At 38.6% G+C, this 26,427-nt stretch overlaps 1 protein-coding gene across 7 annotated transcripts in view; it reads right to left on the bottom strand.

The window, feature by feature from the left end:
- foxp1a (forkhead box P1a) overlaps positions 1 to 26,427 on the bottom strand; it is a 57,777-nt gene that overhangs the window by 19,009 nt on the left and 12,341 nt on the right. For 3 of the 7 annotated variants that reach the window (XM_055187352.2, XM_055187354.2, XM_055187353.2), the window contains exons 2-5: positions 18,456 to 18,601; positions 13,123 to 13,227; positions 3,565 to 3,708; positions 2,931 to 3,020 (exon numbers count right to left, since the gene is read on the bottom strand). The exons of 2 other annotated variants lie outside the window; for them this stretch is intronic. In XM_055187352.2, coding sequence (XP_055043327.1) covers positions 2,931 to 3,020; positions 3,565 to 3,708; positions 13,123 to 13,227; positions 18,456 to 18,587 — 471 coding nt within the window. In that variant the 5' untranslated portion in view covers positions 18,588 to 18,601. Of the gene's footprint in view, positions 1 to 2,930; positions 3,021 to 3,564; positions 3,709 to 12,509; positions 12,665 to 13,122; positions 13,228 to 18,455; positions 18,602 to 26,427 lie in introns of those variants that run through there. 2 more of the 7 variants (XM_055187355.2, XM_055187356.2) reach the window with 2 other exon arrangements.

Below are 26,427 nucleotides of genomic sequence, written 5' to 3'. Positions count from 1 at the left end.
CTATTTAGTAGAAATCAGATTATTAATGTGACAGCTATAGTTTGAAGTAGCTCTGTATCTCTGCTCTAGACGTACACTTTTGACATGCAAATCTTTGTCGTGTTTCTCCTCAAATGCGTTAGTACTGTTTTATAAGAGTGGTTAATAAAGCCCTTTGCAGTAGTATAGGCTAAGATATCTGCTCTTTCATACTGAACTCATTGATTTTAAATACGTGCATGCGCGGGAGAGAGAGGGAGAGAGAGAGCGCGAGTACACGGCTCACTATACTGACACGTGCGCCAGCGAGACAGACACGCAAAATGAAAGTATACCCCGCTACCTTTAACTCTACGTACTTCACGGGACACATACGTCCTTTCCATATGGATCACGGATCAACAGCGATTCGTCACGTTATTTTCAAAAGTGCATCCGAATCGATACGGAAGGTGCTGTATCGATGCGCGCATCGTCAGGCGTCCATGACGATGTATCGTCGTATCGATATTTTGAACCCAGCACTAACACACACCAGTCACCCATAGTCACTAAGACAGCATCTACATTCACAGGAACAGTGTCTTCCTTCACAGTACAGTCGCAGGGACAGTGTCTTCATTTACAGTACAGTCGCACAGACACCAGTCACCCACAGTCGCACAGACAGCATCTACATTCAAAGTACAGTCGCAGGGACAGTGTCTACATTCACAATACACTCGCACAGACACCAGTCACCCATAGTTGCTAAGACAACATCTACATTCACAGAACATTCACAGGAACAGTGTCTTCATTTACAGAACAGTCGCACTGGCAGTGTCTTCCTTCACATTAGTGTCACACAGACAGTTTCTTCATTCACAGTAAAGTCGCAAGAACAGTGTCTTCATTCACAGTACAGTCGCACAGACACCACTCACCCACAGTCACAACGACAGCATCTACATTTAAAGATGAGTCGCAGGGACAGTGTTTTACAGAACAGTCCCACTTGGCAGTATCTTCATTCACAGTACAGTCACACAGACAGGTTCCTAATTCACAGTACAGCTGCAGGTACAGTGTCTTCATTCGCAGTAAAGTCGCACAGACACCAGTCACCCACAGTCACACAGACAGCATCTACATGTACAGTACAGTCACAGGGACAGTGTCTACATTCACAGTACAGTCGCATAAACACCAGTTACCCACAGTCCCAGGGACAGTGTCTTCTTTCACAGTACAGCCGCACAGACACCAGTCACCCACAGTCGCACAGACAGCATCTACATTGACAGTACAGTCGCAGGGACAGTGTCTTCATTCACAGTAGTGTCACACAGACAGTGTCTTCATTCACAGTAGTGTCACACAGACAGGTTCTTCATTCACAGTACAGTCACAAGAACAGTGTCTTCACTCACAGTACAGTCGCACAGACACCACTCACCCACAGTCGCAACGACAGCATCTACATTTAAAGATGAGTCGCAGGGACAGTGTCTTCATTCATAGTACAGTCACAGGGACTGTAATTTATTTACAGAACAGTCGCACTTGGCAGTATCTTCATTCACAGTACAGTCACACAGACAGGTTCCTAATTCACAGTACAGCTGCAGGTACAGTGTCTTCATTCGCAGTAAAGTCGCACAGACACTAGTCACCCACAGTCACACAGACAGCATCTACATTGACAGTACAGTCCCAGGGACAGTGTCTTCATTCACAGTACAGTCGCATGGACACCAGTCACCCACAGTCGCACAAACAGCATCTACATTCACAGTACAGCCGCAGAAAGCACCTTCATTCTCACAGTCGCACGGACAGCATCTTCATTCACACACACTGTACAATTGCACAGAGACCTGTCACTGTATTCATTCACACACAGCACAGTTGCACCAACATTCATCCAGAGTGTACAGTTACACAGACATTAGTCCCTTTCACACATACAGTCTTTACTGGTAATTTACTGGTAAATTGCAGTTAACATGTCATGTGTGAACAGAACCTTTCCGGTAAATCAGTGCTCCCAATTTACCAGTAAGACAGGTTGTAAGATTACCAGTAATTTACCGGTAAGCGCTATTTGTGAACGAAAAATATAGGATTACCGGCATTTAGAATGGACGACGTCAGACCGCGCTGACAGCTCGCGCCAATCAGAACGTTTTTAAACAGATAACGTGTTTACCCCCGCACTGTTTACGTTCGTTTCCACACCCATGCTGCTTAAAAGTCGAGCACGACTGAAGTTAACATCCACATTTCTTCAAAGTTGTTTAAAACAGCTTACCATCTATTTGCCAAATTGCTGACGTCCTTAGTACACCCTCGGTGAAGCTAAGGTTCCGTTTGACGTCGCCTACGCAATGTTGTTTGGTCACGAGCAACTTCGCGACCGTTTGCCACAGATGTGAAAACAACAAAATACGGAGCGACAATATTAAGTCCTAACCCGCCATTGTGTACAAATACGACACGGAGCTTGCGCCCGCGCGCCACATGTAACTTCCGCTTTCTCTCTGAGTTTACCGGTATTTTGATACTGATGTGTGAATGATGTCTTACTGGTAAAAAGACGGAACGTCACTGCATGTGTGAACAGCACATTTTCGTATTTACTGGTAAATTCATTCTGGTAAATTCATGGTAATTTACCAGAATTATTGTGTGAAAGAGGCTAGTGTCTTCATTCAATACAATCAAATGGACACCAGTCACCCACAGTCGCACAGACAGCATCGTCATCCACAGTACAGTAGCCAGATAGCGTCTTCATTCACTCACAGTACAGTCACACAGCTAGTGTTTTCACTAAATCGCATTACAAGTATTGAGCATCACAGAAACTGAGTTTTTAAACAAAAAGCCTGATCTCTTCATAACAGAGTAATACTGCATTGATTCTTGAGCCACTGTGACAAAATACTAACAGCTCTGATGGGTTTTACCTCTTTACTGGGTTTTCCAGCATGCTGTTGCTGCAGGAGCTGGAGGTGAAGCTCATCTTGCTGTTTCTTATAGAACTCCTGAAGCTGTTGCTGAGACAAAAAGAGTAAACAAAAACTTACTATCAGATCAAAGGAGCAAACAACAAATCATATACACCAAAAAGAGATTACACTGATGATACATCAATATATCAATTAGGCTAATAAATTAAGTGCTAAAGATTTTATTTGGACAACTTCACATGGTAATTTTCTCAATATTTAGATTTTTTGCACTCTCAGATTCCAGATTGTCAAATAGTTGCATCTAGGCCAAATAAACTTTCCCAACGAACCATACGTCAATGGAAAGCGCATTTATTCATCTTTAAGATGACTACTGAATCTTAATAATAAAAAATACCCTTATGCCCATTTTTGTGATCACATACAGACAGACATACAGATATTTCACAACATTTTAAAATAAAAAACTACCAAACCAGTGCCATATGTTCAACCAATAAGTAGCAAGACTTTTTAAAGTCCCATAAACCTACATAACACATTAAATCCCATGATTCAGTCCGAGTAGTCAGAAGTTAAATCACTAACTGCTCTGAATGATTCAGTACATTGTTAAACCAATGTGTACCTGCTGTAACATGAGGGCCTGTTGTTGCTGCAGTAACAATTGGAGCTGTTGAGGGCTCAGGATCTGCTGCTGGAGGATCTGCTGCATCTGCTGAGGGGTGATGGCCTGAGGAGTTATCATCCCCAATGACACAGGTACCTGTACCTATACACACACAAATATTTAACTTACAAAAGAGTCTACAGATGAAATCTTGTTTGAAAGACAACATGTCAGGCGTCAGCATGACTGTAAGACACATTTATTAGCTTTGGTAAAATGGTTGTGATCGATTGCACAGGCTTGAACATTAGTTGCAACATTCCAGCTGTACACATCATGATGTGAAATGCCAATCAAAACCTGTACCAACAAAGGGCTCTCTAAAAACACATATCAAAATCTCTCTCCCCAAAGGATTGTGAACATTACGAAAACAAACACAGTGCAAAAAAAGAGATACTGGAGTGAGACTACACCAGAGCCCTTTGTAGATTTTATTGTTTAGACATTCAGTGAATAGTTTCCAAGTCTTTTGGGCTGTAATAGTCAACTTCAACAAGGCCAAGTAAACAAACACACAAACAATTATGAAAAAAAACAAGGCTTACAGTCCACTAAATATTCTCAATAAAATGCATAAGACAAACACCCCCCTCTTTCTCTACACTTTGTAATCTCATATGACTAAAAACGTAGACAAACAACAGGTCGAGATTAAAAAGACAAATGCATTATTCATTTGTTGACAGCGGCTACAACACCGACATTAAAAAAAAACACAAACAGAAAAACAAAAATACCCACAACATGGGAGGGTGTTTTAAATGTAAATGCAAATGCACAATGGGTTAGCCCGTGCTTCACTCGGCCTCCAGCAATTATCGCGGCTTCAGCCAAAAACACTTGCCGCTTTCAAGATGTTTACAATAAACATAAACAGAATAATTAAAGTCACATTTAGGGATTCGCATAAATAATACATCTACTGGGGTACACAGCAACTGTAAAAACAAAACTGGAGATTGCATTTTAATTAAGTCTGTGCAACACAAACAAACAGAAATTTCCAGTAAAGAAGTCTGCGTTCAGACTCATATAAACATACTGACGGACTGAGATACTGCAGCTATGACAGAACAATAACAGCTGACTGCCATAAGTATGAGAGAGAGAGAGAGAGAGAGAGAGAGAGAGAGAGAGAGAGAGGGGTGGGGGCTGTCAAGATCGAAAAGGTTACAAGAGACCATAAAATACACAATATATGAATTTGTGTAAGATTAACCCTCACTTGACAAAAAAGAAACAGGTTTTAAAAGGGTGGAGTCAAAACCCTGAAAATTAAATTAACAGTTAAACCAAAAATTAGGGGTGCAAGAGATATCGAAATTATCAGAACAGCGCAGACTATACATATAACTAGTGCCGTGTATCGGCAAGAATCTCTCGATGCGGTACGTATCAGGTGCGGCTTGTAAGTCAGTATGAATTAATTTTGACATTTATGAGGCAAGAGACAACATTACCGTCTACAGCCGCGAGAGTCCGCCATATGCTGCTCCTGTATTTATATAATTCAATGGATTCAGTAATGTGGAATGACGAGTCTGCGAATTTCACGCTAGTTGGCTTGTTGGGTTATTTAGACTATTAAACCTTCCAGGTAAGTTCTGTATGCATGGTTTATCGTTTAAATAACTGATAATATTACTTTACCGTACACACATCTATCCAGCCAGCCTGCTGTTCTGTCTGCTATTGTTTAGTTGAATAACTTGCCTTTCCAGATTAAATGTCTGTTCTTCAACCTGGATTTTGTGAAATCATTATCTTAATAACACGACGTATAGTCTACTGTGACTTATATATGTTATTTCGTCTTAATGACGCATTTTTTAATGATGCGGCTTATACTCCAGTGCGGCTTATAGTCCGGAAAATACGTTAATACAGTTTTGCCAAACAAACTATTGCGGTACTCACATTTATCAATATTATCTTACACCAAAAGATACATCAGTATAATATTTTCCAACCGATACAGATTATTCAGAGTGTTATCGGCCATTATTACACGGCTCTCTGGAATGCTTGATTCTGATTGGTCAGTTGAGACATTTGCAGGTTCGTTCTTTTCAAATAATAACCGCTCCAAAATAATAACGCATAGCCGGACTACTTGCACGAGTGAAATCGCTCCGCGCCAATAAAGATCAATAAAGATTGCTGTTTGGCGCCATCTTGTGACAAACACTGGACAACCACGACAAGACACAGACAGCTTACTGAGACTGAACTTGACAAAATAGAGCATGACAGCTACGAAGCCAACACGCAAAAAAATACAGAATGGGCATTAAAACTTCTCAAAGACTGGCTAAAAGAGAAAAAATGGAGACAGACAAGTATGAAGCAGATGATCTTAATAAGGTATTACGATCATTTTATGCATCTGTGCAACGTTTCGCGGAAGGATAAACATGTTAATTTAAAACAAATATGCCAATAAAATGTTTCAAATTCAAATTCATGTCCGGTTTTTTTCTTATGTGACAAGTAGCCGTGTAATAAGCGGGATAATGTAGAGGCAGCCGGTAGTTATTGGGAAATAAGCCCCTTCAGTGTGATACAAGACCCTCCGCTTCGCGTCGGGTCCTGATCACACTGTCGGGGCTTATTTCCCAATAACTACCGGCTGCCTCTACATTATCCCTTACATACCAATATTTTGGAGGTTATATTAACTAAATTCTGAGGACAAAATGTTCTGAATGTTATTCATTCACATTATGACGTTATTGAACATTAAATGTTAAATTTAAAAAAGTTAATTTAAATAAGTTTGAAAGGAGCATGGTCACAAATCCAACCACTCAGCGCAAAGAGGTTTCTATATTTAGCTGTCCCTCACCTTCGCCCCACGAAAGTTTTTTGCAGCATCCCTCCTCCACCCCATCCCCTCACTTTCTGCTGGGTAAACCATCCCAGTTAAAAAAGAAGGCAGTACTATGTATGTAATATCCATTACATGTTAATGCGAACTAGGGGTGGAACGGTACACAGAAGTCCCGGTTCGGTTCGTACCTCGGTTCAGGCGCCACGGTTCGATTCACTTTCGGTACAATGGAGGGAAAAGCAAAACAAAAATGAAGAAGGCATTTTTTTTTAGTACTTAAGCTAATCTTAAAAACATAGGTGTCCTTATCAGTGTAATTTTCAGATGTCATGAATATGAACTGAAATGCATTTAATATACTATCTCATATTTCAAAAATTCATACCACTTTAAGTAATCTTGTACTCATCTTTCATACAAATATGGGTTCAAATGTATTACAAGTGTTACCTAAATACATTTTAAAATTACATTTTGGCCTTATTTCATATCAATGTACTAAAGAAAAAAAAAATAGTCTTGTAGGATGAATTAATAGGTGTGTACGACTTCACGAGGCGCTGCAAGAAACGACAAACGGATGACGTCAGAGTAACGCGAGAGGGATTTGAAATCAGCCTCCTCCGCAAGATTTCTCACGGTACTCTGACGCTGATGGCGCTGCGTAAAGTTGAGCACGCTTAAAAAACTGAAAGCAGCTGAACTCGACAGAACTGCCCTGAGTATGCCTGTTGTATATAGCAGAACAATTTATCTCCTACTTCTCAGCGTGAGAAATACAAAGTGTGAGCGTGTGAACTGACTGAAATGCGTGTGTGTCAAGGTAAATGCGTGAGACTTGAGAGCCCTGATTAGATGTATTTCCACTCACATACCTAACAACTGCTGAACAACGCCGATGCAAGGTCCTCGTCTTTTCCACCAATCTCTCGCCTGTACTATTGTAACTGACTGGAAAACTGAAGTTTTGCCAAACTTGCGATCTTAAAGAGGCTGGCGGAAAGAGACTCTTGTGGAACACCACTTGCGTCGACGTGACAAAAAAATGCAGAGTGCCAGAGAATGTAGAGACGGGCTCTGATAGAGCGCATACATAGGCGGAGCTCGGCTGCATTGGCGCCAATCAGAGCTTCAGAGCTAAAGCGGGTCCACAGATTAGCTGTCCATAAAGAACCCGCGTATCTAACAGTAGTTCCGCATTACATTAATTATTTTGCACGCAAGTTTTTTTATTTTCATACCGTGTATTCTCGGTTTAAATTCATGCACCGAACCGTGACCCCCGTACCGATTCGGTTCGAAACGAATACATGTATTGTTCCACCCCTAATGCGAACTCATAAAACTAGTGGTGTCTTTTTATTTTCTATACACAGTTCTCAAATTCAATGCATGTTCCTGTTCTCTTTTGATTGAGAGGATATATTGCAAAGACTATCAGCTGTTTTTAACTATCGGCCGATAGTGAGAAAAATTGCTTTTATCGACCGATACCGGGGCGAGGGGGGCGATGTGGCCTCTGATGGGGCCGCGAGGTGGGAGGACCCCCCAGAATAAATATTATGGCCTCATTAGGGAACATGCTGTAACTTAACTTATTTATTCTTCAGGCATGTGATTGGCCAAGGACAAAAAAGAAGGAAGGAACGCTACATCCCTCCATGTGCGCAGAAACAAAATGCACACCATAACATACGCAAAAAATACACTATGACCATTATTTTAATTCTTTAATTCTTTCAAATTTAAAATGTAAACATTTAACTAGTAACAGAAACCATGTTTAATTAAATGGGTTGATAAATGTGGAAAGCTGTAACAAGTAGCATTCCCTTACTATTTTAAATCTGCAATAATTTTATTTTGCCATAATCTGACCATCAGTCGCAATGCCATACAATTTTAAGTTGGCCTTGCAATAGGGTGGACCTGAAGGCCTACATCTAATTTAAAATGAATAAATTTTACAATATAGTACTGGTTAAATGAATTAAATTATGGTTTTTGAATCATGAGTTGAATAATTTTCAGATAAGCAAAAAAGTGATGTGGGAAAATCAAGACATTACAAGCATATAAAATAGAAAAGAACAAAGTTACAAATAAAGTAAGATCTAACAGTATTGATTAGGTTGAAAAAACAGTATCAAATTAACATAACACTGTTTTTATTCTATAAATTAAATATTATTGATCTTTTTAAAGCTATAAAAGTGATTTTCCTTTTGTCTTTTGTACTTTGATTAACATAGTGACACAAACATAAGCATTTCTTATAAGAGGAACTGTCCCTTTAACACCGGTGGAGAAGCGCTGATCTATACACTGACACATGATCAACTCCTCACTTATAATAAACGACTGTTTTTATGAGAATACTTGCAGAGACTGTGGTATTACAAGATAGTGTGTGCGTATATCTCCTGTCAAGCCCAAAAAACTATGCGTTTGCTTTGCGTGATTTTTGAAACGGGCGTTGGGCGTGGGCTTTTGAGTTTGTGTGTGTATGCACACTGAAAACAGTTCACTTTAGCATCTTTGTCGCTCAAATAGTCTAAAATCGCTTAAATGTTACTGTAAACTTTCTTATTAACAGTATTAATAATAGTATGTTCTTATTACAGCATTTCATGCAATATTTTGCAGTTTCACCATATTTACATTTAAGTACTTACAGCCGTAGACCAATGACTTACAAGCGAGGAGTACGTCCATAATTCGTTCAATCCATTCCAACAAAAATATTTTAGGTCACTTTGCAGTGTCAGTCTGTGTAGATATGTTGTTTTAATTGCTTGATGCCTCACAATTCCACAATGATAGTTTTACAGCGTTTTGTGTTGACTTTACGTCCCGAAGGCAGTCGCTCTACGCATCTTCAACAAGCTTGTATGACGAAGAACACAGAAATGCGGATAACATCACAGTAGCGCGAGAGCCGTTCGAAAGCAGACTTCCTTATGGCTTCTCGATTCACTCTCGTGATACTTTGATGTCACCTGCCTGCCTGTCGGGTTTTGCAACGCAGCATGAACTCAAACAAATCTAATGTGTGGGATACATGTTGGATGACAGCGAAGGGCGCGTCTACAAACAACGCCCCCCCCCCCCAAAAAAAATGTTTTCTCATCGAATCTACTGGGTCACCTTTTTTGGCTTCAAAACGGCAAATTTCGCCGAAAGGTGAGGGATTTTCATGCCTGAAAAAAAGATGGACGACGCCCGTTCGCTCTCTTCCATTGGTGAAAAGTGAAGCCATCAGTGATTTCGGGACCAGTCCTGCGCAGTAGTGAGCAGAAAGTAAAACCGCGAAAGCAGGGCCCTGCCCTCGCAGAATGCGTATATCACAGCTATCAATCATGACATGACACCACCATTTTTATAGCATTAAATAACGAACTAAAAACAAACTTATTTTAAAAACAATACTTGAATTTACATCAGCGTGATAAAAACTAAGGTACATGACAGAAACCAGCTTCGGAAAAAAGATAATTGAAATGTAATTAAATTGTTTAGTTGGTCTCAAGTCCCATTGAATAACATGTGGAGGCGTGGTTTATGTCCTATACTGGGACCAGTCACTGGGGGGCGATCGAGACGTTTTGGCTTCACGTTTCAGGGCTTGTGCTGCATGCTTGCTTGGTATTAAGATGTGTTTTCGTCGATCGGATCACAAGCAGATGAAGTTAATGCCAAGTGTAAACGGTGTTCGAAACGTTTTAAGCTCGTCCACTTTCGACCACTTTCAATCACATTCAGAGGTAGTCGAAAATCCTTTAGATCGGATTGCTTTTGTAGTGTAAACGCACATGTGGTTGAATGTGTCTGCCCATTTATCTAATCTGAGGTACTGAACACAATGTTTAACGTCTTTTCTGACTTCTGGCACGAACACACGGTGAAAAGCGCTATTTTTAGCCTTTCATAGATAAAACTAAAGCGGCTGGTCTCCGCTGTTTCATTTTGCAAGTGTGTGAAAGTTGCACAATCTTATTTCATCAATTGCGGCGAAAATTCAGAGAAAGCTTTTACATAAGTGTGTACAAAACACTGTGCAGCATGTTTATTTACAACACAAGCAGCGGACTCCGACATAATTAGTTTTGTCGATATAAACTTGTCATTACTCCTGCTCGCGTTTAAATGACGGCAGAGAGACTCGCCCACAGTCTCCACAGACCACCCCCTCAAAGTATTCAGGACAGAAGCGGTCAAAGGTGGACAAAAGTGAGATATTTAAATACCAGGTGTAACCCTGATGCATCTCTCTCGTCCACTTGTGATCTAATCGACGAAAACACACCTTAAAACCAAGTGTAAACAGCCCCTAAGCACACACACCATCATATTGCAATAATTTACAATAACCAAACGATTTTAACACTTCAGAGAGAGTGATGCTTTATTTACCTAGAAACAATGTAAAGCATGCATGTTGGTTATATTATGTTCAGTTTTTTTTTTTTTTATTCAAATTGATTTTACAAAACGTAAAAAACATTATTTTATCCCATTTCTCCTCAATATCGTGCAGCCCTACCAAAAATGAAAAGAATCCTTACAGACTTCAAAGAAAGTCAACATGAACAGCCTCACTGAATGTTTTCATGTAGTGGTTTTGGTTAGACATTGCTTTGCAGCTCAAAATTTAATTGGTTTGATCCCAGGGAACACACAAACTGATAAAAAGTATAACTGGTACTGCACTGTAAGTTGCTTTGGATAAAAGCATCTACCAAACGCATAAATGTCCACGCAGCTCTTTTTAATACCAATGTAATAAAGGTAAAAAATAAAAATAAAGCATGCTCAAACTTATTGCGTTATCTGGTTACAAAACCTGACTTGAGAAAAAACAAAAGTTGCTTGTAAAACAGCTCGAAACAAGACAAACTGCTATGTCTTCTAGTTTCAACACAGAAACATTTTAAATGTCAAAGTCGAATACTAACGTAAGCATACCAGCAAGTTAATGTAAATACTCGCTCTCGGGGGCACGGTAAGCACGGATGGGTGTCGTCTCCATGACAACAGACAAGTCCAAACATTGTTTTGTTGTTGTTATTGTTCTTGCGAGTGTGTCAGAGAACCAACTCCCCATGAGTGAGTACATGTCAACAAGCCATCGCTTCTGAAAACACAAGCCATAAATCAACAGGCTTCAGCAGTCCAAAAACAAATACAGCCCGTTGTTATTCCCCTTCAATACCTTGAACAATTTTGGTTTGGTACCCCACCCAAAGTAAAAATAACATTCTTTCCTGCGCTGTGCATCTGGGTAAATATAAAACGCAAAGGCAAGAGGAAAAGGCAGAGTTCGGTTAACGCACAGCTCTTGAAAGACAAAAAGACGAAATTCGCTAAATAAAATTAACAAGCGAGTCACAGAAAAAGGCCCGAGTGACCATTTAAAGCTTTTAACGTTGTGCTTTTCTTTATGGGTGGGATGTCAGATCAGATATCATCAACTCTGGTGGTCATTCACTTAATCACTCCCTTATGACAAACAAAAAAACATGGAGTGCGCTGAACATTTGACAAGTTGATCAGATAGACATTATGGGTTTTGAAAGGCAACATGAAGTCTACAATAAAAGTATACACACATAGTAAATCCTTAATTATGAATCTTTAAGCAAAAAATGAATGCAATGCAATTTGGGCTGCATAACAACTACGGTAGTCACAACTAATCGTTTGCAAAATAAAAGTGTTTGTTTACATCATATGTGTGTGTGTATATTGTGTATAATTATTATGTATATATAAACACACACATACACACATTTCTATATCTTTTTTCTCAACAAAAACATGCATGTGTGTGTGTTTATATATAAATAATTATTATACACACAAATATATGATGTAAACAAAAACTTTTATTCTGCAAATGATTAATTGCGATTAATTTACAGGACATATATTAAAATGTTATATATATATATATATATAAAGTGTACAAAACACAAATACACCAAAATCTAAGATATAAAGCAAACTTTATCATTTAGCGTTATCTCTTCATCTGACTAAACTAGCTGATCTTATGACGGTACTCACACACCTTGATAACTCCATTGGCGGTAGAAACAGAGAGCTCCACAGATAGACAGTTTGAAGACTAGTGATTGTCAGTATCCTCCTACCGATCTTTCAGCTAGCAAACCCCACTGACCAACCCACAACCTTCACCAATAACAAGCTCACTAAGAGCATGAACCTAGTGCAACCAGCCAGTCACGTGGCCGGGCCCATTAAACCCGCCCCCCTGCACTTGCCAAAGTGTTTACTTGAACTATTGACTAACCCAACATTTCCCCTCAGACAAACACGCTATAAGAATTCAATTCATGATGAATAAATAAAGACAGCTGTGCACTGGATGGTAAACAGTGTGTTTGTTTGTTGCTACAGCTCTACAGCTGTTTAATTCTTCTCAGTAGTGCGGTCTTATCTAACCGACAGGACTGAAAATACTTGTTTTACAACAGGCTAAACACAATAAAGGGGGACTTGTAATTCAGGCTAACAATATGTAATAATAAAACACGACCTCGTTGCCCCATCTGTTTATGATCTGGCAGTATAAACAGGTCGGTTTGTGTAACAGTGTAAACAACATGGTTCTCTGGAGGTGTCTGCATGTGCTGCGGGTGGAGGAGAGTGTATGGCCCTACCTGTGCGTCTGTCTCTTTTTCTGTGCTCTTTGGGGACTTCTCACAGTTCTGCTTCTGCTGTTGTTGTTGGTGGTGGTGTTGAGCAACTTGTAGCGCCTGAAGTTGCTAAAAAAACAATAACAAGTTTCTGATTGGTTTCTGAGCAGCTCTGCTCTCTCAGGACCATGCATGTTGTTTTTTAAGAACATCACAGATGTGTGCGAAACACATTTCGTAATCTAGAGCTGTTGATGACAAAAAGAAAGGTTTTTGCTTTTGGGCAAATTGTTTTAAGGCCAGCTTCAGTAGGAACGTCAGAGCCAAAAACTTGACGAGCTTTGATTTGGATTGGAAGTAATGGTTTATTAAGATGAGTGAATTGTGTCAAAACCAGCTTCGGTAGGAACGTCAGAGCCAAAAACTTGATGAGCTTTGAATTATTAAGATGAGTGGATCACAGTTATCAAGTAGGAGCCTTCACATACTGTATTTTAGGAGTTGGTTTGTTCATATAATCTATATATATATATATAGAAAGATGTACACTAGTCAACAGTTTAGGTGGATCAAAAAAGTTAATCAAAAGATGTCCTAGGACAAAAAAAATGTATTGTTCAATATTCAAAGACAACATTAATGAAAGGTTTTGATCCACTTTAAATGTTGACTAGTGTACTAGGGGCAGTGTTGGGTAAGTTACTCAAAAAAAGTAATTAATTACTAGTTACTAATTACATCTTCAATCATGTAATTAGATTACTTTACAAATTACTCACTTCAAAAAGTATTTAATTACTTATTACTAATTACTTTCTAAATCCTATTAGTACATGATACAAGGATAGGCTTGTACATACAAGTACATCAATTATTCTAGTCCCACTTTAGTGTCCAATTCTCTCTATTAACTAACTATTAACTACTTTTGCCTCAATATACTCCAACTACTGCTTATTAATACTAAAGTAGTTGTTAATTTTAAGTATTGGTAGAAATGGGGAGGGTTAAGGATGTAGAATGAGGTTTTGCAGAATCAGGCATTAATATGTGCTATTAAGGATTAATAAACAGCCAACATCTCATTAATATGAATCAACCAGTTAATAGTGAGAATTGTAAACTAAAACCATGTTAAATCCACTATTGTATTTTAGTATACATAATTGTTTTACAGTCCATACACAGTATTAAGTTACATCAGAAGTAACTGTAATTAGATTACAATAAAAATAAGAGTAATCCCTCACTTTACTTTTTCAAGGGAAAAGTAATTTAATTACAGTAACTAATTACTTAGTAACTAGTTACACCCAACACTGACTAGGGGTGTGAATCGAACAGTTCATTACGATGCGATACAATATCGTTTTTCTCCGCCAACGATGTCATATTTGACGATACACTTCAATGCAATTACGCTTTCATTCAGATTCGATTAATTTATTAATATTTTTATATTACGTGCCTAGTTAAGCGGTTGCATTTTTTATAATTCACAAATACAACCAAAATATATAACATGAACATTTCATTAAACTTTTTGAAAAAATGGCACAATCTCTGTCTCAAGAACATTTACAATAACAAACTAACTAAAAGAATGATTAGGGGCAAAATGTCACATAAAATCAAGCTTATGGTGGCAACAGTCAAAGTCTTTCAGTATTTTGTGCCAAAATGTGTGACAATCACTGAGGTAGTTGTAAAAAATTTTTTTTTTAAAAGTGCTGCAATGGTCTCTTTTGAGAGATTTTTCTTGAATTAAAAAAAAAATCAACTGATCAACATGTTCAGGAAAGAGAACACTGCGTTTCGAATAGACAATATCACCTACAGTGCAAAACACACACTTGTCTTCTGTCTCTTTCTCTGTGTTTTCGCTGCTTCACTTGCGGACACTAGAAGACATAAATAAACGAAAATGTGCGCTTTGCCAGAAATGCATAAATGGACGTTACTTCAAGGAATGCGAATGTGGATAGTGTCAAAATAAAGGCACCTCATATCCATATTTTGTGAGTGACATCGATGCATCGTATCTAGGGGTGTGACGGATCACAAACATCACATTGCGGTTTTTGAGGCACGGATTGGATAATTTTCCGGATCAACAAAAAAAGGTGTGGAAAAAAATCAAATAAAAATAAAGAAGTTACAAACATTTACAAAAAAATAACAAAGTTGCACATTAAGTAAGGTCTAAAATTAGCATTAGGTACAGAAATCGAATCAAATGAATAATAACACTGTCTTTATTGTATGAATTAAATATAATTATTAATTTTTAGAGCTACAGAAGTGATTTTCTCTTTGTCTTGGGTTGTTTGATTAACATTAATGACACAGACTAAGTAGGTTAATTGAGGTTACTGTCTCTTTAAGCTAAGCACGGACTAGTTTCTGGCTAATCGATACAAATTTAAGACAAAAACAAATGTTTTTATTAGAAAAAGAATACTGTGGAGATCATTTTGTTTGTATGTGTCCAGTCAAGAACAGGAAGATTTTATGTTTGCTTGCTTTTTGAAACGCGTCTCCCCGTGTATGCACTACAAAGCGTCGGCCCACATAAAAACATAATGTCGTTTTTCATTGCTCTATTTACCAAATGTATTTTAATCGACTACAGTATGAGACACAGTAGCACAACTTTCTCTATAGTCTACATATCAAGAGTTCTGATCTTTGAAGGGCAAAGTGATGATCATGTCTACTGGAGCTGGACCGGACACATTTAACCAAATGTGCGCCTGTGCGTACATGAAGCTGCTCACTTTAGCGCCTTTTTTGCACATGTGCAAATTAAAATCTTTCCCTATTTAAATGTGCGTATTAATCTGTGAAACGCATGTGAGCCGAACAGTGGGTCAGATGGCAATCCGTCACACCACTAATCGTATCGTTAGTAGGGCTGTCAATCTTCCTCTATTATCCCTTTCGAATTTCATTCATTATTTTTTTTAATATTCGATTTATAATCGATTATTTAATGCTCAAATTTGACTTATTAATATTTACTATGTATCTATCTACACACATTGTAAAAACGGGCTTTGCCAATGCCACTATGAGCTCGTATAGTTGACTTGTTTTAAATTATGTCCACTAGAAGACATTGCAGTTTTACTAATAAACATGTAATTATTTAATAACAGGTGATAGCTTTCTTGCTAATTAATGATTAAGCTTAGACACAAAATTAACAAAGTTGTCAACTTTAATGAACAATTTCATTATCAACGCAGTTCTCTTTGTTCTCGTATGAGGGCTGCGTAGATCACATCATTAGTTATACAATACTTACACACAGCACACACATCCCCTGGCCTCCAATTTCACTATTCTTTTTTCATTTAAACACACCTTAGAGGAAGTGTGATCTTGAACAAGTATTTTGTCACTGGTCAAAAAGACAAACTTATCCAAACAAATTAGCATTAAAGACATTCCCAAAACGGTCGCCCATAGCACTGAGAGCGGTTTCTCCTGACACTGTGTCCTCTTCACCTTAGCTGCTCCATTCTCGTCTTCCTCATAACCTTCCTCGGCAATTGCTATCAGCTCCGCTTTCTCTTTCTCACGTACCTCCTGCTGCTGGTCTCGTTTCAAATGAATTAGCCGATGGAAACGCGGGTCGAGGTAGCTAGCGGTATTTAACAGCATAAATGCGTTAGATAGTGAACACATAAAAAAATTAATAAATTTTTTTTTAAATCCCATTCGAATAGTAGTTTTAACATTCGATTAGTATTAATTTTTTTAACATTCAAATTATATTCGATTACTGAAATTCGTTTCAACAGCCCTAATCGTTAGAAATATAATTGATCATTACACCCCTACTTTGTACAAAGTGAGTCTTACAAAAGCGTACGATTATTAGAAAAATGTAATAATGAAACCCCACACCATAACTGGAACATCACAGGGGCGAAACGAAATCGTACAAAAACTTTAAAATGTGGATACACAAATTATACAAATTAGCCAACTCGTAAAAAATACGTTCAAATTACCATTAGATTGTGTTGACTTGGCCGAAATCCAAAATTAACTTAAAAAAATTTTGATAACGGCTGCAGTAAGAATGTAATCCATGTGCTGAACACAACCGGGAGCACAATTTATTTTCACTCCATATCTTCTGCAGTTTTATCGTTTATTTATTTATTTTTTATTATTACGCATGTAAACATCCAAAACATTTTGTAATTGAATTACTCAAACCAAATCCAAACCTAGCTGAAAATATATGTAAACTCTGATGATGTCGTATGTATCCTCCCAAAAAAACACAATAGTAACACAACAATAAACATAATTATTTAGCTGAATAATTGAAATCTGCCCTTATTTAAATGTGTACACTATACACCAGAAAGTAAAACAAAACTGTCACAAAGCAAATTGTCAGGAAACGGTCACAAAGCAAATAAACCAGAACTACACAACAGTCTAACAAGCTGTGAAATGAGAGGTTTATGAAAGGATGTCTCTCTCACTCTCTGTTGCTTTTGTCTTAATTTTCCATTGTGAGGCCCTTCAGATAGAAATCAAGGAAAGAAAAATGCAAATAGTGCATGCAAACAATATCCACAGTGCTGGGTCCATCCTCTTACACCTCCAAAGGGTCAAACATCTGGCCCTGTGGAACTCCCCTATTCAAAAAATGGGTGGAGAGACAAGCGAACGGATATGAAAACTTCAACAGAAGTGTCAATAGAAATGGGGAAAGTAGACACACCATGTCGCATGTGTAATCTTTACGAGATGAAAACCATAAGGGAAAGAGTTTACAAAAGCTTTTAAAAGCCCTTTTTTTATATGGGACATTTAGTTGAACCCACAGCTGTCTGGCCTATATTCCCAAAGCTGCGGAAGAGTTTGGTGACATCATACATCTGGAATCCAAGTATGGGGCGATGGTTGGGTACTAGGATGAACCTGTGGTACTTAGTGATTGTTCTGTCACAGCAAATACAGAAAACGTTGATTTTTAATGACAAGGGTATTTAGAGAGACGTGACCAAGACCTCATAACGCCTGGTTCACCTAAGCAAACACGCTTAAATGACTAAAAATAAATGAATAATCCTTGCGTTAACACAAGGGTGTGTCTCGCGATTGCTCAACTTTTTTTTTTTTAAATGGGCAACAATGCTATTGTGCAACGAATGTTGACATATCAATAAGAATTTCATTGCTTTGAGAAAGTATTTCCTGGAACGCGTCCTAAACGTCAGTCTCGAGTATAATTTAAAGGCAGAAAAACGTTGTAAAGGAATGAGGGAGAGACTCAAGAGTCTTGCTGCTGGCTGCTAATGTCATCTTAAGTAATTGAAAAAGTTGCATACTTGTGTTTGCAGGCTCTGGGATGATGGTGATGAAGACGTTTCCCTGGTTATTCTCTTCTCGCTCTCTGAGCTCTGACCTTCCTGCCCAGCTGGAATGCTATTGGTTGTTTGATCAGTCTTGGACTCCTGCATGTCGGTATGACAACCTAAAATACAAAGGGGGGAAAGAGACAACAGTAAGCAAAACAACTTACTTTTGACACTGAAAAGGGTAGCGATGAAACAAACCAAAAAAGAACAAAATATGGCTTGCCATGGTTCGGTACACACTTGTATCACATTTCATATGATGGTTAAAAACGCCTTTGAAAACACAACGGCTTTAAATTGTAAAATGAAAATTTTCAATAGCAATTATGTTCATTCTTCCTGTACATAAAAAACTTAATTAAATAAACAAAACACAGAGAGCATACCCAAAACGACAGTCAGGTTATATTGTGCATATGTACAAACAAGTGAGCATACATGCGTGCTCTCAGACTCATCCAGAGTCAGTCATTCATTACAGCATGTGGAGTCTGTAACAAATCTGGTTAAAAATATCACTAAGGATGTGTAAAGTGTTTGTCCCGATATCTGTAATAACACAATTTTTCCTGAACTGCTTTACTGAGATGTCTTCATTCACATCCCTTATTATTAATGAGTTGGGTTACCTAACCTAAACAAAAGAGGGTAAAGAAAACAATAATTTCTCACTGGAGCCTTATATGGACTATTGGATAAATTGTATTTTAATGACCTAATTAATGCACCCATAAAACTGAACTGCAACAATAACCAAATCACATCATGATCAAAAGACTGAACCATGAGAAAATGTTCCCATTATATCCTTAGAAGAGTGTCAGTCATGCTTTTGCAAACACGTTTCTCTCTTTCACCCTCCACACAGGCCCACAGACCAGATCATGATGGATCATGCGTGCCAGTACAACTGACATCACAACACAAACATTTGTGTTTGTACTGCTCACAAAAACGATAGCTGAATAACAAACAAACACTTCTGAGAATTTGCAGAATTTCACAACAACAGACATGTTAATGCTGCACCTTAAAAACATGCAGACCTCCTTAAATCTTATTGCTCGAGAAACATTGCTGACAAGGAGTTAAGAAGTGTTATAAGGAGAAACCGGTATATTTCAGCGGCCGATATACTGTCCGATAATTTTTATTATATGCATATTTGAGTGTACAATCTTTTTAGTCAGCCAATAAATCTTTATCTTAATTAAATTTGGTGTTCCTTATAAAAAACACACACTTAGGTGTAAAGAAGTCTGACAGACAGCAAATGACCAATTATAACTAATTCTTTAACATTACGTTATATTGTGTTGTGAGAAAAACACGTGCAGTAAAGTTTTATTAAAACAGTACAATGAGGTGACAGATCTTGTCTTGTAAATATTTTTCAAGTAGGTATATTTACAAATATTATGCATAACAAATATTATTTCACCAATTTTCAGTCTGTCTTTCATTTACTGTAATTACATTTGTGTTGTAATGGCTTCACATAATCTATGTAAACAATACTAAAATGTGTAACTGATCTAAACAGCAGATTTTCCTAAAGTTGTTACTAATAAAAAGTGCTGGATAAAGGACACCTATTATGCAAAATCCACTTTAAAAGATGTTTGGACGTAAATGCGTGTGTTGGCAGTGTTTGAATGCAACACCCTTTCATAAAAAAAGCCACCCACTCCTTTTTTTTAATGCCCATTAAACCAAAGCACTTAGGGCGTTTTCACATTAGCACTTTTGGTGCGCACCCGGGTTCAATTGACATCAGAGTTCGGTACATTTGGATGATGTGAACGCTGTCTTCCGAACTCGGGTGCGCACCCGCGAAACGTACTCGAGTCCGCTTAAAAAGGGTGGTCTGGGGTTCGTTTCATGTGAACTCCAGATCGGTTCGTTGCTAATGTGAGCGCAATCGTACCAAATCGCGGAAGTGAACCGCTGTTAATTACGTATTATATGGAATGTCCCACCAAAACAGACGTGTGTGTGTGTTTGTGTGCGTGCACTTACCTTGACAACAAAATGCATAGAGTGCTTGCTTGAGTTTTGTTCTTATTTTTTTAAACCTTTGGTTTTGTTTTCAAAGAAATAATACAGAAACGCACTTTCGTCTGTCTGCCGCAAACATACTAAAGTCATTTCGATGACAACGGTCTGTCCGCCGACGTCAATTTTTGCGGAGGCATTCAGAAATCATCTCTCTGCTTGCAGTTCGTCAATCACGCTTGTCATCTTCTCGTTTACAGCAGTTGCCAAGCAACATGAACGTGCCGGCTGCAGCTTGATGATGCAAGCGTACCGCGGTTCGGATGCAAAAATAATATGTGAACACAGTCCATGGGGGGCATGTGGAGGGGGGAGCAATCGAACTCGGGTTCGGACCAGGCAATCGCACCAAATGTGAAACCATCCTTAGAAATGCTGCTTTGATTCTTTTGTTAATGTGACATCACACTGATAAAGCCTAAACAAGGAAGTCTCAGCCTGATTGCAAATTAACTCTGGAGCATTTTGATACAAGCGTTTCAGACCAATGAACAGGCGCTCTTATTGTTTTTTGAGCAAGCTAACTAACAGAAGAAGAAAATAGCCTGACCTTCTCCATCAATTTTAATTTTATGAACTTTTTACTTTTTATGAACTTTACTGTGAACTACAATATAAATATCAAATATATGAACTTAAATATAAATTTCCTCAAGAGAGCTTTATTTTGAAAACCTCATAAAAACACATGAGTGTATGATGCTACAGGTACTTGAACATGTTACCATGCTCCCACTGATGGGCTAACCTGGTGCAGAATAGCAAATTAACAATAAGAAACAAGTGGTAAAACCCAGTCCAGATTAGCAGCAGGTAGAGTATAAAATCAGAAACAGTTCTTGTTTTAGAAAATGATCATATCTGCCTTCTCGGGCAGGATGCGTGAGCGTTCTGGACAGATAGTATCTCCTGCTGTGGAGAAAACACGTTCGCTCAGCACATCGCGGAGTCACCAGCCTGGCTAACGTTTGCAATCTCAGTTTGTAAATTGTCTATGAAAAAATGTGTGGGCTAATTTGTTAGCTGCCTCAGTGTTGGCTCAAGACATATTACTTATTGAATATGTATTAGGGATGGGACGGTATGAACATTTCATATCATGGTTACAGTTATTACGGTTATCAATTTTATCATGGTTTTGTTAAAATGAGATGGAAATGTTCAAAAATAATTGATACACACAATTAGTTTTATTTTTAGAAATCACAATTTAATATTTCAAACTGATTCTGGCTGGAGAGGATTTACAGCGAGTTTACAAAATCACGGTAATCAAACACGGTTGTAATTAGGGCTGGGCGATATGAAGTGAAAATTATATCTCGATAGGCGATATATATCTCGGCAGCTTTGCGTGAAAAATACCCTCCCCAAAAAACTACTGCAAAACAAATATGTCAAAATCCACAGGGCTTTTTTTTATTAAAGTGCAAAGAGGTAGTTCACGTAGGAACAAAGTGCTTCTGCAACATTTAAGAAAATATATACAAAAATTATACTTTAATTTAAAATAAGAAAATACATATTGTTGTCTTTTTATTCAAAAATAAAACAACTCAACTTCAGATATTAAGTTTTTAGTAGACGTTAACAATTCTTAGTATTTTTTCTGAAAACCCTCAGGAGATAAGGGTATTTATCCTGGAATAACATAGGTTTTAGGCGTTTTAGGAGAAAATGGGTTAAATATGAGAGAAAACACTGTTGTTGTTACACAGAAAACTACAGAACACGTGCGCTTGCACACCGCATCATAGGGAGAGAGAAAGCTCACATCAAGAAAAAGTGTGTGTGTGTGTCTGTGTGTTTGTGAAGCACTACTGCTAACCTTTGTTTAGTCATGATAAACTAGATCAGTTGTCTTCTCTGTCAGTAACATCCGTGACTGATGACATTTACGCGAAAAAGAAAGTATACGGAGAAACGGACATTAAAGCACTGCCACCTTTTCACTGTCACGAGAGAGACGCGCGCTGTCGAAGCGCTTCACGCAACGAGAGAGAGATAGAGGGGCGCGCTGAGCGCTCGCAACAATGAATTTAAGCCGTTTTAAACAGTAAAATATACATGTAAATGGGAATCATGGAAGATCTATTTGTGGTGGCCAGTGTTGATTCTGTGACGGGCGCCGCCATGTTCAATGAGACAACACGCGGGGGGAGGGGGAACAAAAGCAAGGAGGCGGGGGCGAGCACAGCACATAGAGAAGGCAAAGCAGCAAAGTGGCGAAATCAAAATTTAATATAAACATTATATCGATATATACGATATGTCAAAATCCATTTCGAGTAAAAAAATTATCGATATAGTTAGAATATCGAGATATCGCCCGCCCCTAGTTGTTATGATAATTAAATTTTAAACGATATACTAATCATCAGGACATTTTATTGTGTGTAATTGTGAAACCGGTAATCGTGCCATCCCTAAATTGTTTTACTTACCAAATTTGGACTGCAGTGCAGTCACTGCGGTGCCAGGCTGGGGGTCGGAGCCAGGGGAAGAGGAAGCGGAAGACAGTCGGTGCAGCACACCATGAACTCGGAGGTGCTTTATTATGTTTGACGTGCCCACTCCTATGCACAAAACAATCTTGCTGCAAATGTTGCATTTTGCCGAGATTTTGTTCAGTTTAGAAAAGTGAAGCCACATTTTTGACCGCTGATGCACCCTATCCATGTTCGACTCGCTAGGTTATACCAACACTTCCGACGCTTCTTCGTTGGTGTTCAGCGGTTTGTTTTTCCGGTCGGTGGACTGTGAATCGAAACTAGGAATAGAAATTTAAACTTTTGAACGATTCCGGGGAAAATCGCAAAGCTAGTCCCGGTTCCAATCGATACTCGATACTAGTGTTGGGCGATATGCCCCATTTTGAAATCGTCCTATTGTCAGCCTGTGAGATTGCCGATACACGATAATATCGGGGGGCGAGCAGTCGTTTACTCATTTATTTATTTGTCAATTTTTGACTCCTTATTTATTCGTATTTATGACAAGTCAAAAGCAACACTGTCATGAGCGCAACCTTCTTAAAACTGATGCCATTAATCCAAGCACGTCAATAAAGCCCAGGCGCTCTAAAATTTCCTACAAGCTCATGTGCGAGGAAGAGTCAGAATCATGCGCATTACAAGTTCAGGTGCTAGAAGGAGTCCATGCCGCGCGCATTCAGGTCCGAGCAAAAGTCCAAGACGTGTGCATTAAGTCCAGGTCCGTGCGAGAATGAATCTGCATGCGTTACAAGCTCTCTTGCGCAAAGTGAAGCCCACAAACTTTCTCATGTGAGGAAAAGCATGCAATGCGCATGTTAATGTGAATAACTATGATGATAATAATAATACCTAGCGCCAACTATCGTCATGAAAGCCTGCTATTGGCGATATGTCTGACGATCGTCGATACACGATACTACCGCCTATCGGCACAACCCTACTCAATATCCAAGCCTAGTAGCAACACGACCGTCAATGAGGCATTTTGGTCAGTTTAACCCACAAACGAAGAAGAAACAGCAGCTTGTTGTGTATGTTTAGAGAAGGCCAGCAGTGATGAAAGTGAAATAAACAGCGATTTTTTTGCAGTTTCGGCTAAATCACTCCTCAACGTGGCCCATCTTTGTTCTCACCGTCGGAAACAGAAATATATATTAAATAAATAATAAATACTGGTAGTGACCATTCTCTCAGACCAATCAGTGATCTACAGTGTTTTCACATCACGTCTTGGTATCAGCTTGGGTCGCTTGGAACCCCAACCAAGGTGGTACCAAAAAGTATTGGGTACTACGTACTGCACCCAGTGGAAAAGCCCCCTAAAGTAAGCATACCTGACCCAACCCAAACCACGGGGTACTATGCAATGGAAAAGCGCTATTATATTACATCTTGGAAGAATGGGAATAATAGGTGCACTTGAATGTTAAATGCGTTCTCATTTGTAAGTTGCTATGGAAAGAAGTGCTAAATGAAGAAATGTAAATAATAACAAAAAGTTATAAAAAAGTAAAACAGACTGAAGAATCTTCAATGTACATCTTTTGGCAAAGAGCTCTTTCAAAAGACTAAGCTCACTTTGAATGTCTGTTCTGTCCTTGAACAATCAATATCCTGCTTCTTCCTTCTTAAAGTCGACAAACATCTGCGTTAAACAGCCTGATCACATCAGTGTGTTTACAAAAAACTGACACGAACAAAGAAAACATTCCTCGCAGCCTGATACAATCAGCAAGGAGAATGGCCAGAGTACTAACCGTAGCTCACTGTCAGTATCAAAGACGCTGATGCTGAATTAATAACTACTACTATAATTCATAAACAAGCCATTGCTAAAGCCAGTTTGTGCGAATATTGATATAGCCTGCATGCACGCTATTCATAAAGCATAAAATTAAAGCAGTTGGATGGGCTAAAAAGTGCTGACCGTACGTTTAAAGGTGAACTTGATGGCTACATTGGCACAGATCTTAACTTCATAAAAACTCAATTTAGGCTCTCCTTTCGCTGGCTGCACATTTTTCTGGTTTGAACACAGTTAACGACGCTCTCCCACAAGGAAGCAGGGGCCGATATTTGTTAAATAACTGATTGCCACCATGACTACAGTAAACACTGGAGCCCAGGGTTCGGTGTTTATTAACAAACACATCTTCCTTCTGGAGCAATTTAACATTAACCAGGTGGTACGATCTGCAGATCTGGCAGGTGCCATAATACACAGGGAGGGCCTTATGTAAACAACTGGGAAGGGCGGGGGAACGGCTCGAAAAGCAACACAGCTAGAGTAAACAGGCGAAGAAAATCTCTAGACAAACAAGCAACCCCTCTCCTGACATGAATGTGAACCAGAACAGAGCTCGTGGGATTTGAGTGCTTGTAATTTAGCGGCTAACACAGCCTCGGCCTGTTTCGGCTGGCAGGGACAGCGTGTTTTAGTTTCGCAGAGACCGATAACTTCAAATGCTCGCCAAGGACAAATCTGAGATTTTACAAATGAAAATCAGCGTAGTTCAAAGAATGTGTTTTTTACAACTTTTTTCAAGGAAATGACCAAAAGTACTGGATCTGAAATGCCACCAAAAACTAGAGTCATCCTTTTGATGTAAACTTTTTAAATTAACATTTAGCCAAAACCTAATGCCTGCCATGTTAATTAAAGTTAATAGTTGGCCGTGCTGTGATGCATATACTAGGTGAGCAGGTGTTTTGCATAGTTGATCCAGGATCAGACCTATAAAAATAAGCATAGTGTCCAATGGATGGAGAGACGCAAAGTGCACAGATATCCTGCTTTGCATACATGATGTTGTTATACAATGATGGGAAGTGTGCATAGCAAACATCATAAAAAAAAATTACAGTAACATAGTACACATAGCAAGCACATGACAAATGCATCCGGAACACAAATGTTAAAGAAAAATCCAGCAACTATAAATCATGCGAGTTACATACTGCCATAGGTTGCCAACAGCCATGTTTGCTGTAAAGAAATGTGTTTGAAATTAATACAAAAACCCAATCTGAAAGAACTAGTATTGGCCTGTTTAACAGCAAAGCTAATGCACATTTGTTTGGGTAAAATGTTATTATATTGTCAGAAACATGAAAGGAAACCAACAGTGTAACTCCTAAAGAATGCTGCATGGTCTTGGCTCACAGATTTCTGTTTATTTGAGTTATCCTGGCATCGGTCTATTTGCACAGATGATAAACTTTCATCTCCTAAAAAGCTCCTACATTCCTAATGCCTAATTTTCCCATAGACACAAACTATAGCAGACAAGCAACACAAACATGAGGATTTTAGGGGAGAGGTGAAGCCTCTGAGGACTTCGACTGTCAGAAGGGAAAACATACACCAACCTGAAGGAATGTCTTTGAAGTCT

The sequence above is a fragment of the Misgurnus anguillicaudatus genome, chromosome 13 (genome assembly GCF_027580225.2).
Source record: "Misgurnus anguillicaudatus chromosome 13, ASM2758022v2, whole genome shotgun sequence".
NCBI classification, from domain to species: Eukaryota; Metazoa; Chordata; class Actinopteri; order Cypriniformes; family Cobitidae; genus Misgurnus; species Misgurnus anguillicaudatus.
This window is presented reverse-complemented; position numbering and strand designations above follow the sequence as displayed.